This window comes from Oryctolagus cuniculus, chromosome X, assembly GCF_964237555.1.
Source record: "Oryctolagus cuniculus chromosome X, mOryCun1.1, whole genome shotgun sequence".
NCBI classification, from domain to species: Eukaryota; Metazoa; Chordata; class Mammalia; order Lagomorpha; family Leporidae; genus Oryctolagus; species Oryctolagus cuniculus.
Window position 1 is genome coordinate 127,669,338 of NC_091453.1, and position 16,026 is coordinate 127,685,363.

Consider the following 16,026-nt stretch of genomic DNA (forward strand, 5'->3'; position numbering starts at 1 on the left):
CAAAATACACTTTTATACTACATTAAAGGCCATGAGGCCTCTAAGCTTCAAGCACCTCAATTTATAGTACTCCATCATATGAGATGACATATATATCTTGGTAAGTCTCATCATTGATATGAAGCAATTGTACTAATATAAAGTTTCCATTTTCTATGTGAAATTCATGTGTGTGCACACATGATACTGCCATCCACATTTAAATATGCTGACTCTGATGCTGAAGGTTAAACCCTCTATTCTACAAGGTAATTACACTCTCCAATCTATTTTTCATATTGAGTGTAATTATATTATAAAGTCCAACTGATACTGTTTTTAGTTGCAAGTTTTTAGAGCACATGCAACATATCCAATGAATTCTCTGTGGATACTACCTAATATATTGTCACAAATAATTAGATGTTATAATGACAATAATGATTATAAGAATCTGCAAATCCATTTCCATGCATCATAAGAACTACTAGGGAAATGTGGAAATATGTTTACATCTACTCCTAGAACTGTATCATCCTTCTTAAGGAAATTGCTAGGAATCCATTTGATAGGAATGAACAGGGAGTGCCTCTAAGGCCATGCCTTCTCTCTGTTAATAGTTTGAAATCTGAGAGAATTTCAGGTATACTTTTTTATTTGTTTTACATATTATATAATATTTTATTGCATGTATATATCATAACATGAGGATAACAGATCATTTCATTTTTATATTTTATTTTATTTTATTTAAGGTAAACAAATGTCATGTATTCATTATATACAGATTTAGAAACATAGTGGTACTTTCCACCATACTCCTCTCCCACCCACACTCCCACCCTTTCCCCTCCTTCCTCTCTTATTTCTTCTCTTGATTTTTTTTATTTTTTTCTTTTTTTTACATTTTTTTTAACTTTTATTTAATGAATATAAATTTCCAAAGTACGGCTTATGGATTACAATGGCTTCCCCCCCATAACATCCCTCCCACCCGCAACCCTCCCCTTTCCCACTCCCTCTCCCCTTCCATTCACATCAAGATTCATTTTCGATTCTCTTTATATACAGAAGATCAGTTTAGCATACATTAAGTAAAGATTTCAACAGTTTGCTCCCACACAGAAACATAAAGTGAAAAATAATAGATGATTTTTTAAATGATGATGAAATCAGATCAGACCTATTGTCATGTTTAATCCCAGTGAGAGTCAAGTTGGGAATTGCTAATTTCTTCTCTTTTTTTTTTAACAGAAGATCAGTTTAGTATACATTAAGTAAAGATTTCAACAGTTTGCACCCCCATAGAAACACAAAGTGAAATATACTGTTTGAGTACTCATTATAGCATTAAGCCTCAATGTACAGCACATTAAGGACAGAGATCCTACATGAGGAGTAAGTGCACAGTGACTCCTGTTGTTGACTTTACAAATTGACACTCCTGTTTATGGCATCAGTAATCTCCCTATGCACCAGTCATGAGTTTCCAAGGCTATGGAAGCCCCTTGAGTTCTCCGACTCTTATCTTGTTTAGATAAGGTCATAGTCAAAGTGGAGGTTCTCTCCTCCCTTCAGAGAAAGGCACCTCCTTCTTTGAAGACCTGTTCTTTCCACTGGGATCTCACTCACAGAGATCTTTCATTTAGGTGGTTTTTTTTTTTTTTTTTTTTTTTTTTTTGCCAGAGTGTCTTGGCTTTCCATGCCTGAAATACTCTCATGGGCTTTTCAGCCAGATCGGAATGCCTTTAGGGCTGATTCTGAGGCCAGAGTGCTGTTTAGGGCATCCGCCATTCTATTAGTCTGCTGAGTATCTCGCTTCCCATGTTGGATCACTCTTCCCCTTTATTTATTCTATCGGTTAGTATTAGCAGGTACTAGACTTGTTTATGTGATCCCTTTGACTCTTAGTCCTTTCATTATGATCAATTGTGAACAGAAATTGATCACTTGGAATAGTGAGATGGCATTGGTACATGCCACCACAACCATCTACTTTCAGTTTACTTTATACTCATAAGATTAACCATACACTAAGTAAAAAGTTCAACAAAGTAAGAAGAAACAAACACTTCCTCAACAGTAGAGACAAGGGCTGTGAACAATTATCAAATCTTAAAATATCCATTTCACTCCTTAACATTACATTTTTGATACTGTTTGCCTGAGTCTAAGTATTAAGCGACTTGACTCTTAGCTGATACGGTGCTATCGTTGCAATGAATTTGCTCTGTTACCCTGAGTAAGTCATTAAACATATCTTAGTTCATAAAATGAATGGATTTGACTGGGTTGTCTATAAGCCTTCTTCTAGCCCCACGAGTGTTTTCAATTTTGTGTTCTCAGAGTCTTCTCTTTTCCATTTAGGCATGAAGTGCTACTGACTCAATGGGTGAATGAATGTGGACAGATGACATGTTTACATAATTGACATAATCATGGCTGAATTTAACCATTTCCATTCAAATGTGCCACGGCTGACACCAGTGCTGTGTGGTTTTGGACATGGTGTTTCAGGTCTCTTATCACTTATCATGGCCACAGAGTCAAGTACTATTGTTGTGACTTATCCCTCTGCTTGGTCTGGGCCAGTCAGGCTCTGGCATTGGAGGCATGGGGCTGTCTTAAGAGCTCTGCCTCCTTTATATGATTGTGCTGAATAAAATCCATAGTGATCTTTAAAATATTTTCTGCATATCCAAAACATAACAATTTGTAGATGTGTTGCCTCTAAGCACATTTATCTCAGTGAAATATAGGTAGGTGGTAAAAATTATTTGAGAAACAGAAGTTTGACAATCAAGTGGCAAAGACCAGCTTGCATTAGGCTTTTAATTTTACATGCAGGCATATGTGTATATATGCATTCAATGCAAGTTGAGAGCACTAGGCTGTGAGGTGGAAGGGCTATGTCGTAAATCAGAGATGGCTACAGTGCTCACAAAGCTCTCAACCTAAGGTGAACAGTGAGACTTGCACTCTTTAGTGATTGATATCTTAGAGAAGGGAGAGAGACAAGCCTATGTGAAATCCAAAGAGGATGAAGGTGTCCCTGGCCCTAGACGTAAGACATAGGGGCCAGTATTTATTGAGTTTAACCTTAATAGATGATTAGAGTATAAAAGTGAATGAAAGTAGATAAACAAACTGTGACTCATCCATACAATACAATAACTTTGAAAAGAAAGGAAATTCTGTCATATGCTGCAAAATGGATAAACTTTGATGACAGCATGCGAAGAGAAATAAATCAGCTGCTGAAGGACAAAACTGCAGGGTCCCAATTCCATGAGATCCTTAGAATAGTCATACTCATAAAGACAGGAAGTATAATGTTAGTTGCCAAGGACTGTGGTGAGCATGAAATGAGTGATTTCTTTTAATGGATACAGAGTTTTGGTTTTGCAAGAGGAAAACAATTCAAGATTAGTTGCACAACAATGTGAATGCATTTAACACTTCTGAACTGTATACTTGATAATGGTTAAGATAGAAAATGTTATGATATGTATATCTTACCACAATATAAAATTAAAAAATCAAGTCAAAATAATAAACAGAGTAAATTATGACAAACTTAAGAAAGAAAGAAATGAAATTTCTTGAAATCCAAGTCTTGAAATCTAAGACAGTTCATGAATCAGGAAAGTAAAAAATACAATGATATGTGCAGTCTCATTGAAACCAAGGTACATGGAAAAGAAGAAGAAGGGATTAGGCAGAAAGATGAAACCAGATCAGGGAAGACCTTTAAAACTAGCACAGAAGCTCAGTCTTGAGTTTGCATTTGAATGCAGGGCACTGAAATGTTCAAACTTGGTTTAGGAAGCTTCAGCGGCAGGCAGTGGATTGAGGGTGGATAGAGAGGCTAGCTTGGGGGAGACTGGGAGTCTGACCAGGAGAATATGTGTTACTGTCAGTGTGAAACCCTGATGGTCTGTACTTTGAAGCTTCAAAGGAGGGAGAGACAAATTTTATACATGTTGGAGAGATACAAAGAATAGGGGTTTGCAACTAATCTGATAAGAGTAATAAGGATGAAGACTTTAAATATAAGGTATAGTGGTGGCTTTCAAAAACGGTTTTAGGAGCATTATCATTTTTCAAAATGAAATCATTTCTAGGACTTAAATATTTAAAGCTGATAAAAGCAGAGCAGATCAGATGGAAGGCAAGCTGGACAGTTCCCATCCTGCCAGTTTTAATGCTCCAATTCCACGTGCTACCACAATTCCCTAGGGAACTGTGCCAAACTCAACTGGAGACTCCTCATTGACATGGATAAATCCAGCCTTAATGACAGGGAAGATCTTCCACCATTCATAGAAATAGGGGACTGGATCACTTATCAATTTATTTGAGAGAAAGTTGAAGTGTCCAGAAGGGGTCATTGCAGATATGGTGCTTTGGAGAAGACTAAAGTCTTCATTTTGGAGTTATTAGCTTGTTGTTGAATCTTTGTTAACACTTACAAGACTGACAAATGTGATTAAGAGAGAACAGAGCTGAGGAATGAACTTAGAATGGCATAAAGAGGAAGAGGCATCAATGTGAAGTATGGTCAGAGGTAAAATAGTTGGAATCGCTTATGTTTGCCAGGTGGGGAGAGCATAGTCTGCTAGAGAGGCACAGCAGGTGATTTTGTGACACACTGTCACATAATTACAAATCTTACCACCTACTTTCTTCATTTGGATCCTATTCTGCCTGTAGCAGTAACAAATCAAGTTGAAGCTCTGCTAAGTCTTTCCTTTGCTTGTTGACCTGGTTAAAATGAGGTTTCACCATTTCAAGAATTCAAGATGAGAAGGCACACTCAACTTGACATTTACTTATCCAGAAACTGGTCAAGGGCCTCACATGAACAAAGGGGCTGCTTCAACCTCAGGTCAGCCAGGGCACTCATTTTTGCAGTATGATGGCTGGTGTCCTGGTATTTTGTGAACTATATCTGGTACTTTGTAGAGTGATCTGAAGACTTTATTTATCCTACAGAAATTTTGGGGGCTTTTTCCCTTTTCAAAAAATATCCACATTTGCATCAAGTATTCTATTTAATCCCCTTTTCTCCTCTCCCCATCTTATTCCTCCTCCCTCTTTCTCTCTTTCCTTCCCTCCTTCCTGCCTTCTCCCTATGTCTCCCTCTCTCCTCCTCTCTATATTTTGCCTTTCCCTTCTCTCTCATTTTTCCCACTGGATTTAGACCTCAGCATGGTTGTCTTAATAGGATGATGTATCTCTGTAATGATAGCATCTGATTAGGACAGTATCATCATGGAATAAATGCTAGTGTTTCATGGCATTTGTAAAATATAGCAAGCTGGGTGCATTGCTTTCTTTTTCTTACTTTGTTTCCTCGTATGCTTGATACTCAAAGCATTTACAAAAAGATATTCTGAAAAGCTGGACCTAATGGAACTTAATCTGTCCTCCTTTTTCCCAGGAGGGAGACACTCCAAAAAAGGCAGCCTCTGCCACCATCACTGTCACCAACACTGCTATTGCTACTGCCACTGTCACTGCTACTTCCATTGTCACCACCACTGTCACAGCTACCACCACTGCCACGGCCACCACCACAACCACTACCACTACCATTTCCACCATCACCTCTACCATCACTACTGGCCTTATGGATAGCAGTCACCTGGAGATGACATCCTGGGCGGCACTGCCCCTTCTGTCCAGCAGCAGCACTAACGTCCGGAGACCCAAGCTCACTTTTGATGACTCGTATGTTGTCCCCAGATTATCGCTGACATAATGTGGAAGTGGTGAAGGGGGGTGGAGGGTGGAGGTATTATGGCTTTTCTGGTGTCATGAATGTGTCACCCCCAGTAAGACCTTAGCATCCATTCCTATCTCCGTGAAAGTATATCCCTTGCTCCCCTCACTCACACATCTCTGTGCTCAGCAAGAAATGTCTTTGCCTTATTTTAATAATGGAACTTTGTTACTGTTTTCAAGGGCTTATTTAGAGCTAGTTTTGTTTGATCTATTTGGGCAACTGTAAAGATGGGGTTTGAAGGATGTGGCTATTTATCCTAATGGGCCATTATATACTTCAGCTTTCATTTGTGGTACTATGTCAAGGTTGGTTATGACGTGAATGATAGCTTAGTCTACCTTTTCCAAGACATTGTAGAAGAATGAACTTACAGGAAAAGAATTTTTTTTGACTATTCAATCTTCTAACAAGAACATGACCCAGTGGTTTCTGAGAGCTTGTTTTGTTTGTTTAGGGTTCACAATGCTGATTATTATATGCAAGAGGCTAAGAAGCTGAAGCACAAAGCTGATGCACTGGTAGGTTTCCTTCCTCTCACAGCTTTGCTCCAATTGAGGTATTATGCTTTGAAAGAAAATAGATAAGACATTTTATAAACAAGTCAAAGTTTTGGTAGCACAATGCAAACTTACCTTGCAATGGATTAAGGCTCTGACACAGGGAGATTGGAACTGGTTAACTCATTGGCACCATAATTCCCAAAGTTCTTTGAGCTAGGCTGCCCTGTCATTAATTGTTTTCCCACTCTTCTTCCCCTCGCACCCACTTCAAATGTCTAACAGCATATACTACTGTCGTTATCCTTAAAGTGAATCTGAAATGCTTTTGAAACTTCTCTTGAGATGATGGGACTTCCCATTAGCTCTGGTAAATCAGAGCTAGTCTGGGAAATAGTAGGGTGGTTGAAAGCTGGTTAAGTGACCCCAAAATTTGGCTCTAGGAAACTGGGATCTGTAGAAAAATCTCATCTCTTTGCTGCATTTGATTACATGTTCCCAGGGTGAGACCCATAGCAAGGCTGGGACCCTAAGCAGAGGAAGGAAGTGGTACCATCTGGATTCGCCAAGACACTTTGCTAAGTGCCTCGAAGGTTCTTAGCCACCTAGGCCAGTGATCAGCCCAGCATGTTGAGTTATTTAACTTGATTTATTCTCCTAACAGTGGATCTCAAACACATGTTACAGTCACTTGGAGAGTCTTAAAATTACCTTGATTCCCAGGCTATACCCAAAACTATTGAAATCAGAATTTCTGGGACTGGAACCCAGGCAAGCGTATGAATGCTCCCCAGGTGACTTCCATATGCTGCCATTTGAGAGCACTGTTCCAAGATAATTCACTAAAGTCAGGTTCCTCAGCTTTGACTAAATCTCCTAACAATTAGAACCATCAGTTCAACCCCACTGTGTGAAAAAAAAATAGCATCTCTCATCATTGTATTCTGTACAGCCAGGACTTAATTAAACCAAGGTGTTTGACACTGAGAACACTGCGGTGGAATATCATGATAGTCTTCAACATGACCAGTGTGTAGCCAACATCAATTACCCATGGCTCTTGCACCTGCCACTTCTCTGCTTTCTCTCATCCCCCTCATGGGCCAAATCTCTCAGCTACTGTCCACAACTAACCTTTCTGTGGTATGAATTGCTTCTTGGAAATAATTTGCACACAAAATCTTCCTGCACACAAAATTGACAAGGCAGGATGGCTGCCAATTCCCTTAGAGATGCCAGGCGGACTGAGCCTGTGACTACTGCATGGTAGTGAGATATTTGGAAGGCATTGGGGGCAATGTTACTGGCTCAAAGATAAAAGATTTCCTCTAAATGTCCTCAACTCTACAGCACTGCAGAAATGCTCTGATTGTTTGCATTCTGTCAAAATCAGGTCAAGGAGCACATAGATGCCCTTTGACAAGCTGTTACATGAGCCAGTGAAGACCAGGATACACATATGAGGCCATGTGGGTAAAATGTTTGAAACTCTGAGACAATTCAGAGCCACAGAGATACATATCTATGAGTAAGGATTAACATCAGTCTACTTTCCAGAGTTGTATTTATATGTGGTCCTTAATAACTTTGGGTCTAATCTATTCAGAGGATTTATGCTCATCTGCAGAGATACTGCCCCAATGGGGAAAAAATCAGGTCTAGGGGTGAGATAGAAAAGTCTTAGACATTACAGTGGTTTGTGACCCTCCAAAATATAAATAGACACTCATTGTATTTTTATATTAAAATTTCACTGGCGTGAATGAAAAAAAATCTAAAAAGCTCCGTTTGGGTGATGATAGTACAAAAAAAATGTTGAGAAACAGATTATTGATATTTTTGTTGGACATATGTCTATACTGGCACTAGAAGCACCTTGGTGGTCCAAGCCTCTCATTATTTTTAAAGATTTATTTATTTATTTGAAAAGCAGAGTTAAAGAGAGGCACAGCCAGAGGCAGAGGCAGAGGCAGGAGGGGAGAGAGAGAGAAAGGCCTTCCATCAGCTGATTCACTCCCCAAACGGTTGCAACAGCCAGAGCTTGGCTGATTCTAAGCCAGGAACCAGAAGCTTCTTCTGAGTCTCCCATGTGGGTGCAGGGGCCCAAGGACTTGTCTATCCTTTGCAGCTTTCCCAGGCACATTAGCAGGGAGCTAGATCAGAAGTGGAGTAGCTAGGACTCAAACCGGCACCCATATGGGATGCCAGCAATGCAGGTGGCGGCTTTACCTGCTATGCCACAGCACTGGCCCCCAAGCCCCTCATTTTATAAATGAGGAAAACTAGGCAGGTGAACACTGTAGCCATGTAATTTTTTCTCTGGACTTCAATGTCTCCTCCTTTTCAAGGAAAGATTGGGGCTACGTGATAGATAATGGTCATTCCAGCTCTGGAGTTGGGAATGAAAAGTGACATTCAAAAACTAGAATGTAAAGATTAATTTCCCAATGGAAAAGTCATTCAGAGCCCAATGACCTAAGGAAATTATCTTGTAAGGCAAGAGTGAAAGAAGGTGCTTTTCATTCACACATTCAGGTTCTTGTCAAATCACTTTGAATTTTGTTGAAACTGATGTTTCTCCACAATAGCTTACAGAAGGTAAACCACAGAACTCCTTCAGTGCATAAAAGCTGGAGAACATTTATTGTAAAAAGAGTCATTTACAATAAGAGATTTTGTAGGACATATAACTAATAATTTCATAGTTATACTTAATCCTTTGCTAGACGCAGCTACTCTTCCATTTTGAGAATTGAAACATTCAGAGTTGCATGGAAAATATTTTGATAGAAGGTATACAAGAAAATTAAAATAGCTAAATCTATATTATATTTCTTCTTTTGGATAAAACACCATATTACTGAAATTCTTACATCCAGCTATCAAAAATTGAAAATGTTAAATCCTGCTATAAAATACTCACTATAAAAGTGTCATATACAATATTCATTACACATAAAAAAGAAATCAGTATGTCTAAGTCACTTTAATCGTGACCATTATCAGGACTAAAACCTTTTGCAATAAAATTTTACTCAACTAAAATATTTAGTGGTGCTATATTTTTGGGGTTTTTGGCACACTATTTCAGATCATCATTTACAATGAAAGTGATTCGATTATTGTCAACAGTCATACTACAGCTTCACATTTTTCATGACAATAGCATCAATTTGTTACTCTTCTCCTGGGGATGAGTTGATGTGCTCACAAAGAATTCTAAATAAAATGCTCTATGTGTTCCTTGTCTGTGAGGCTTATAGAAAGCAGAGCTGGGCCGGCACTGTAATGTAGTAGGTTGAGCCTCCACCTGATGTACCAGCATCTCACGTGAGTGCAGGTTCGAGTCCTGGCTGCTCTGCTTCTAATCTAGCTCTCTACTAATGGCCTGGGAAGGCAGTGGAGTATGGCCCAAGTCCTTGGGCCCCTGCACCCACATGGGAGACCCAGAGGAATCTCCTGGCTCCTGGCTTCAAGTCGGCCAAGCTCTAGCTATTGGAGTATTTGTGGAGGGAACCAGTGGATGAAAAACCTCTCTCTCTCTCTCTCTCTCTCTCTCTGTCTCTGTCTCTTTCTCTCTCTCTCTCTCTCTCTCTGTAGCTGTACCTCTCATGTAGATAAATAAATCACTTTTTAAAGCAGAGCTTAGTTGCAAGTGCTGCCTCTATGACTAGTTAGTTTAGTAAATTTAGTGAAATAGAACCTGGTTGAGGCATTGATTTGGGTTTTGGCCCACTAAAAAAGATGATGATAGTAATACCGTGAACTGTATGAGAACTTGGCTACATTTTTCTATGCTCAACTAGCTGGTCACTGTTAATACCAGTTCATACATTGTCCTATCTGCATATTGGAGTTTCTGAGGCAAGGCACTGTTGAGATATTGGATCAGTAATTCTTCACTGTGGGGACTGTCCTATGCATTGCAGGATGCTTAGTAGCATCTCTGCCCCCCTCCACACGCACTAGATGTCCTTCTGCCAATGGTGACAACCAAAAATGTGCCAGACTGCCAGATGTTCCTTCAGAGAAGGAAACAAAATTATCCTCATGTGAAAACCACTCCTCTATATGAAGGGGAAAAGGAGGAGTCGCATGTTGACAAGTCATCTTCCTATTTCAGTTCGAGAAATTTGGCAAAGCTGTGAATTATGCCGATGCCGCCCTCTCCTTCACCGAATGTGGTAACGCCATGGAACGTGACCCTCTGGAGGCAAAGTCCCCATACACCATGTACTCCGAGACTGTGGAGCTCCTCAGGTGAATGGTCTTTCTGATGTCATCTTCCTAAGCTCATTTCAACCAGAATTAGAAGCTGCTTTATTTTAAAAAAGTATAATTTCCACATGTTAATGATTTGTCCAAGGCATCTTCTTCTTAGAAATCATCATAATTAGTTCTTGCTATTTCATTAATGCCATGGGAAATTTATAATTGATGGACACTGCTTTTATAAATGATTCCCTTCAGAGGTTATAATGAGAGCATTATAATTTGCAATATTCATAAAATTAAAATGGAAATGTGGTAGGTAAAAATAAAATATAATTTTACCATTTGGCATTGGATTGCCTTTTTAAAGGTGCAATTTCATAATTCAAAAAAAGTTGTTCTCTCAAGATTTCTATTAAAAACCACATTTTCTAAGAATTTCTATCTTTGTTATTAAAAAGGGATAGGATACTGTTCCAAATTAAAGTTACTATTTAAAGTCACAGGTATAGAGTAGACTTTCCATGATTCTGGAATAAGGGAAACAGGTGGTGGAGTGTGGTGATGCTAGAGAGGAAGAACATGAGAATAGGAGAAAATGTAATTGTTGGTTTCACCTGAATTTTAAATGAAATTTTGTGGCCTGTTGGTCATACTGGAGTGGAGTTAATGGGTTATTAAAAAAATTTTGTAAAGGCAATTATATAGCCTACTGCTTAAGCTGCAGGGTGTTACCTGCATCCCATATTGGAATGCCTCAGTTTGAGTCTCAGCTCCTCATTCCAGTTTCCTCCTGATACATATCCTGGGAAGCAGCAGGTGGTAACTCAAATTTTTGGGTCCCTGATACCCATGTGGGAGACCTGGAATGAGTTACAAGCTCCTGGTTTCAGTTAGGCATGTGGGCAATAAACGACCAAATGAGAGCTCACTGTCTCTCCCCACCTTCAACTCTAGCTCTGCCTCTCAAATAAATAAATAAATAGCTTTTTTAAAATCCTACAAGAAGAGGAAGAATTGGAAAGAGAAGAAATGTACATTCTAGTGTTTTCTAGTGACTTGCAGATATTTGTAAAATAATTAAAGCCATCCTTTAATAGTGAATAAGCAGAATCATTTGCTGAATGAACTAAATAATCCCTTTTGATTGAGTGAGCAGTTCTTTACTTGATAGACCCTTATGTCTCAGGCTCCTCAAGCTCAATTAATCAATAATTCCAAGACTGATTTTTCCAATATTGTTTGTATATGCTTAAACTGTTATAAATCTGAGGGCATTGGTCCTTAAACTTTCAGATAAACATTGGACACATTTAGTATATAGATTTTCCCAGTGAAAAATTTCAAAAGATCAAAATAAGGAATTATTAAAAGAAAACAAAGCTTCCACTCACATAAAATCAGAAGTTTTGTCAGAGTGACAAAAGCAAGGAGATTCTGAGCAAATCCCAGCTCTGCCTGCCCAATTAGTCAAAGCATCTTTCTCTTAGTGCTGCTCCAAGGCATAGGTATCAGAGAAGAATGTATAGTATTTCGCTTTGACTTACTTTATGCATCATCACCATTTAGTAGCTTTCAAGTGAAATTTGATGTCTTAGTGTTCAGTCAAGGCTACCAGTGATTTTCAAATATGTGCAAGATGAGATTCTGGCAAAAACTACCAGTATTCAAAATCAAAGGGAAATATTAGTGATCAAACATGGAGAAAATTCATGTTCTATATTCATTCAAAAATGCAAGTTTTTAAATGGTATTTTTAAATTAACAAGAAAATGTTACATTATTAATGCCTGGAGTTAACAAAAGAAAAATGGAAGGAAAAAATCCCTGCAAATTAAACTTCTCGTAAGCTACTGAGAGGAGTGGAATTGGTCATTGTGAATTCAGAGAAACTTGGCATTATGTAGAAAAAGTTCCAGAAGTGAACATTTATACATTTAAATCCAGTATTTCAAATTCTGGAGATTTGAATTTCCTCTACTGAATAAAATAATTATAAGAAAACAGGTTATCTGTATGGCGTTGTTTTGCATTATGTATAATAGCACACAATTACAAACCTAATAATCAGTAATGGGAGAGTAATTAATTACATCATAGTGCACTCAAGAGAATACTTTATAACCATTGAAATGAAGCAAAGGTAGAGATTGTACAGTTGCACAAAATGCTTATAATATTATGTTCAAGTAAAATATAGCTGCAAATTTATATTCACACTACAAGTATGACCATGAAAAGCTTCTACATGCATCTGAATGAAACTGGAAGGGAAAGAGATCATAGCTGTAATAGAAGAGTAAGATTATGAGTATTTTCCCTCTCTATATACTTTGTTATTTTTTCCGTTAGGGAAACACATTGTTTCTTAAAAACATAAAAAGCAAAATAAATTTTATTTTATGGTAAAAATGCATACTGAGATATTAAATAATATTTGTTTCCATTAGAAGACATTTTCCCTTAGTTATTTATCTCCAAAAATATTAATTTCTTGTAAGCATCAATTATTTTTCTTTTTTTAAAAAAGATTTTATGTATTTATTTGAGAGGAAGAGTTAGACAGTGAGAGAGAGAAAGAGACAGAGAGAAAGGTCTTCCCTCCGTTGGTTCACTCCCCAAATGGCTGCAATGGTGGGAGCTGCACTGATCCGAAGCCAGGAGCCAGGTGCCTCTTCCTGGCCTCCCATGTGATTGCAGGGGCCCAAGGACTTGGAACATATTCTACTGCTTTCCCAGCCCATAGCAGAGATCTGGATCAGAAATGGAGAGCTGAGTCTAGAACTGGTGCCCAAATGGGATGCTGGTGCTGCAGGTGGAGGATTAACCCACTGCACCACAGCGCCAGCTCCATCATTTATTTTTCAATAGGTCATATTTTACTCCCCACAGAAATGTATCTCAGTGGTACCTGATGGAAGTCAATGGAAAAATTATGGACATTAAATCAATATTTTAAAATTTATTTTGAGATTATTTCACATTCACATGCAGTTTAAGAACTACAACAGAGTTCCTATGTGTCCTTCATCCAGTTTTCCCCATAGTAACATCTTGCATGACTATAGTACAATATTGCAACCAGGACATTGACATTGATATAATCTATGACTTAATTCAGATTTCACCAGTTTTATATGCACTTATTTGTGTGTCTTCTCTGTATTTTTTATTTTCTTTTGCATGCATATGTGTATAATTTTTTTTAATGAGAGAAATTTCAGTTGGGAATAAAATGAATTAAAGCAACTAGACTTTCTGGTCCATTTAAGCAATGGAAACTCCACCACCAAGTCACTTCAAATATGGATACAATTAGAGGGTGACTGTAATATGAACATAGTTTTAGTACTGCAATATTATGTTGACGAGTTTTTTATTACTCCCTGACAGTATGCAGGCTACAGAGAGAAGAGAGAGAGAGCCCCATTTTCCTCATTCAAGTTATTATAGTTGCTCTGTGCCCTGGGAATCTGCAATAGAAATGTATTTGTGAAAACAAGTGGGGCATCACAAAGACTTGACATTTCAGTTATCCAACTGTCAAAGTTAGATTTATTATAAAATAAAAATCCTTTTGCTTAATACTGTAAGAACAATGGAACCCATATCAAGCGTTCAAAAGAACTGAAGCAGTAACCAGAAGGGTGGAATGATTAGGAGGCTCAGAGTCTTGGGGGAGTGAACTTGAGCACCCTGGTGTTCTGAAGAGGCTGCTGAAATGAAGCATCAAGTGTGGAAGCCCTGCATCCTGCAGAGTCTCTATCGCCTTCTCGTAAATGAGAACTCATCTGAGCTGCCTGTGCACACACTTTAAACGTCCTTCCACCACACTGGATTCCATTACTTATTCTCCTACAAGTACCTGTGAAATTGCACTAAAGCTCAGACAATGATTTTATGCAATGAATTGATTTTTCAAGAGTCTAAATGCCCAGAATGGAATGTGCTTGGCTAGAAGAAAAAAAAAAAAAGATGGAAACTGTTCAACCTTTTATCACTGGTGTGGAACAGTAACAATTAAAGAGAATAGGAAGACAAAATATACAAGCATCATAAATTAAGAGCAGAGGCCTTAAAATGCTGTGAAATGGACTGCCTTTTAATGAAAAAAAAAAAAAGCCAAGCTACTGTCTATAGGAATATATTCAAAACCTGAGCCATTAGAAAAGACATTTTAACTGTGTGATTGAGGTATCCCCAGGCTCATGTCAGACGCAGCTGTGTATTATTTACCTCATCTGTCAAAAACTGAGCTGAGACTGACATTTTTGCCCACCTCTCATGGAAAACCAATAATGTTGTTGAAGTAGAGTATTGCTATATGTGGGGAGCAGGGCCCATCTCCTGCAACATGGCGAAATAACTACTGAGACTATTGAGACTAACTCTATGCGCCTGATCTCCCACCATATGGCGCTGAGAGGGAGTAAACAAATCTTACACAGCTGCTTCGTCAATTAGCTGATTCCTGATCCAACCTCTGATTGGAGGAGAACAGTGTGCTCAGCATGTGGGCAGCAGAGCACGCATTGGTGGGAGAGGACTATAAAGGCGAGATAGAAGCAGCACAGGGGAATTCACTTATGCGCCGCGAGGTGCTGCAGACATCTCCCACCACGCGATGAAAGAATAACAAGAATGTGGACACACACCAAGTGGAATGTGGTTAGAATGCGGTTAGCACAGGAGCAAACTTGAGCGCACAATTGCAGAGTCATTCGCTTAAACAACTGCGTCAGGTCCAGTGTCGTTCTCCCGTGAGCCTGCAGAGGAGTGAGCCTGCATAGGAGCGACAAGTGGTGCCGTGACTCGGATGCGGACTGCTGTAAAGGGAGAGAGAGACAAAGGAAGAAAAGCCGCGGGGAGAGAGAGACTGAGAAAAGCCGCGGGAGAGACAAAAAAGCCACGGGGGGAGAGAGAGACGAAAACCCACTGGGGAGAGAGAGACAAAAAGCCACGGGGAGAGAGAGAAAAGCTGCGGGAGAGAGAGAGACAAAAAGCCGTGGGGGAGAAAAGCCGCAGGGGAGAGAGAGACAAAAAAGCCGTGGGGGAGAGAGAGACAGAAAAGCCACAGGGAGAGACAAAGGGAGAAAAGCCGTGGGGAGAGACTGAGAAAAGCCGCAGGGAAGAGAGAGAATGAGAAAAGCTGTGGGAGAGACAAAAAGCCGTGGGGGAGAAAAGCCACAGGGGAGAGAGAGACAAAAAAGCCACGGGGGAGAGAGAGATGAAAAGCCGCGGGGGGAGAGAGAGACAGAAAAGCCACGGGGGGGAGAGAGAGATGAAAAGCCGCGGGGGAGAGAGAGACAGAAAAGCCGTGGGGAGAGAGAGACTGAGAAAAGCCACAGGGGAGAGAGAGAGAGACTAAAAGCCGCGGGGGAGAGAGAGAGACTAAAAGCCATGGGGGAAAAAAGCCATGGGGGAGAGAGAGACAGAGAGAAAAAGCTGCGGGAAGAAAGCCGCGGGAGAGAAAGAAAGCCGCGGGGGAAAAAAGTCGCAGGGGGAGAAGAAAGCCGGGAAATAGAGAGAAATAAGAAAGCCGGAGAAAGG

General features: G+C 39.4%; 1 protein-coding gene across 5 annotated transcripts in view; it reads left to right on the forward strand.

Moving 5' to 3' along the window:
- AFF2 (ALF transcription elongation factor 2) overlaps positions 1–16,026 on the forward strand; it is a 597,410-nt gene that overhangs the window by 562,739 nt on the left and 18,645 nt on the right. For all 5 annotated transcript variants that reach the window (XM_051831606.2, XM_051831607.2, XM_008273461.4 and 2 more), the window contains 3 exons: positions 5,423–5,712; positions 6,222–6,285; positions 10,388–10,524. In XM_051831606.2, the coding sequence (XP_051687566.2) occupies positions 5,423–5,712; positions 6,222–6,285; positions 10,388–10,524 (491 nt within the window). The remainder of the gene's footprint in view (positions 1–5,422; positions 5,713–6,221; positions 6,286–10,387; positions 10,525–16,026) is intronic.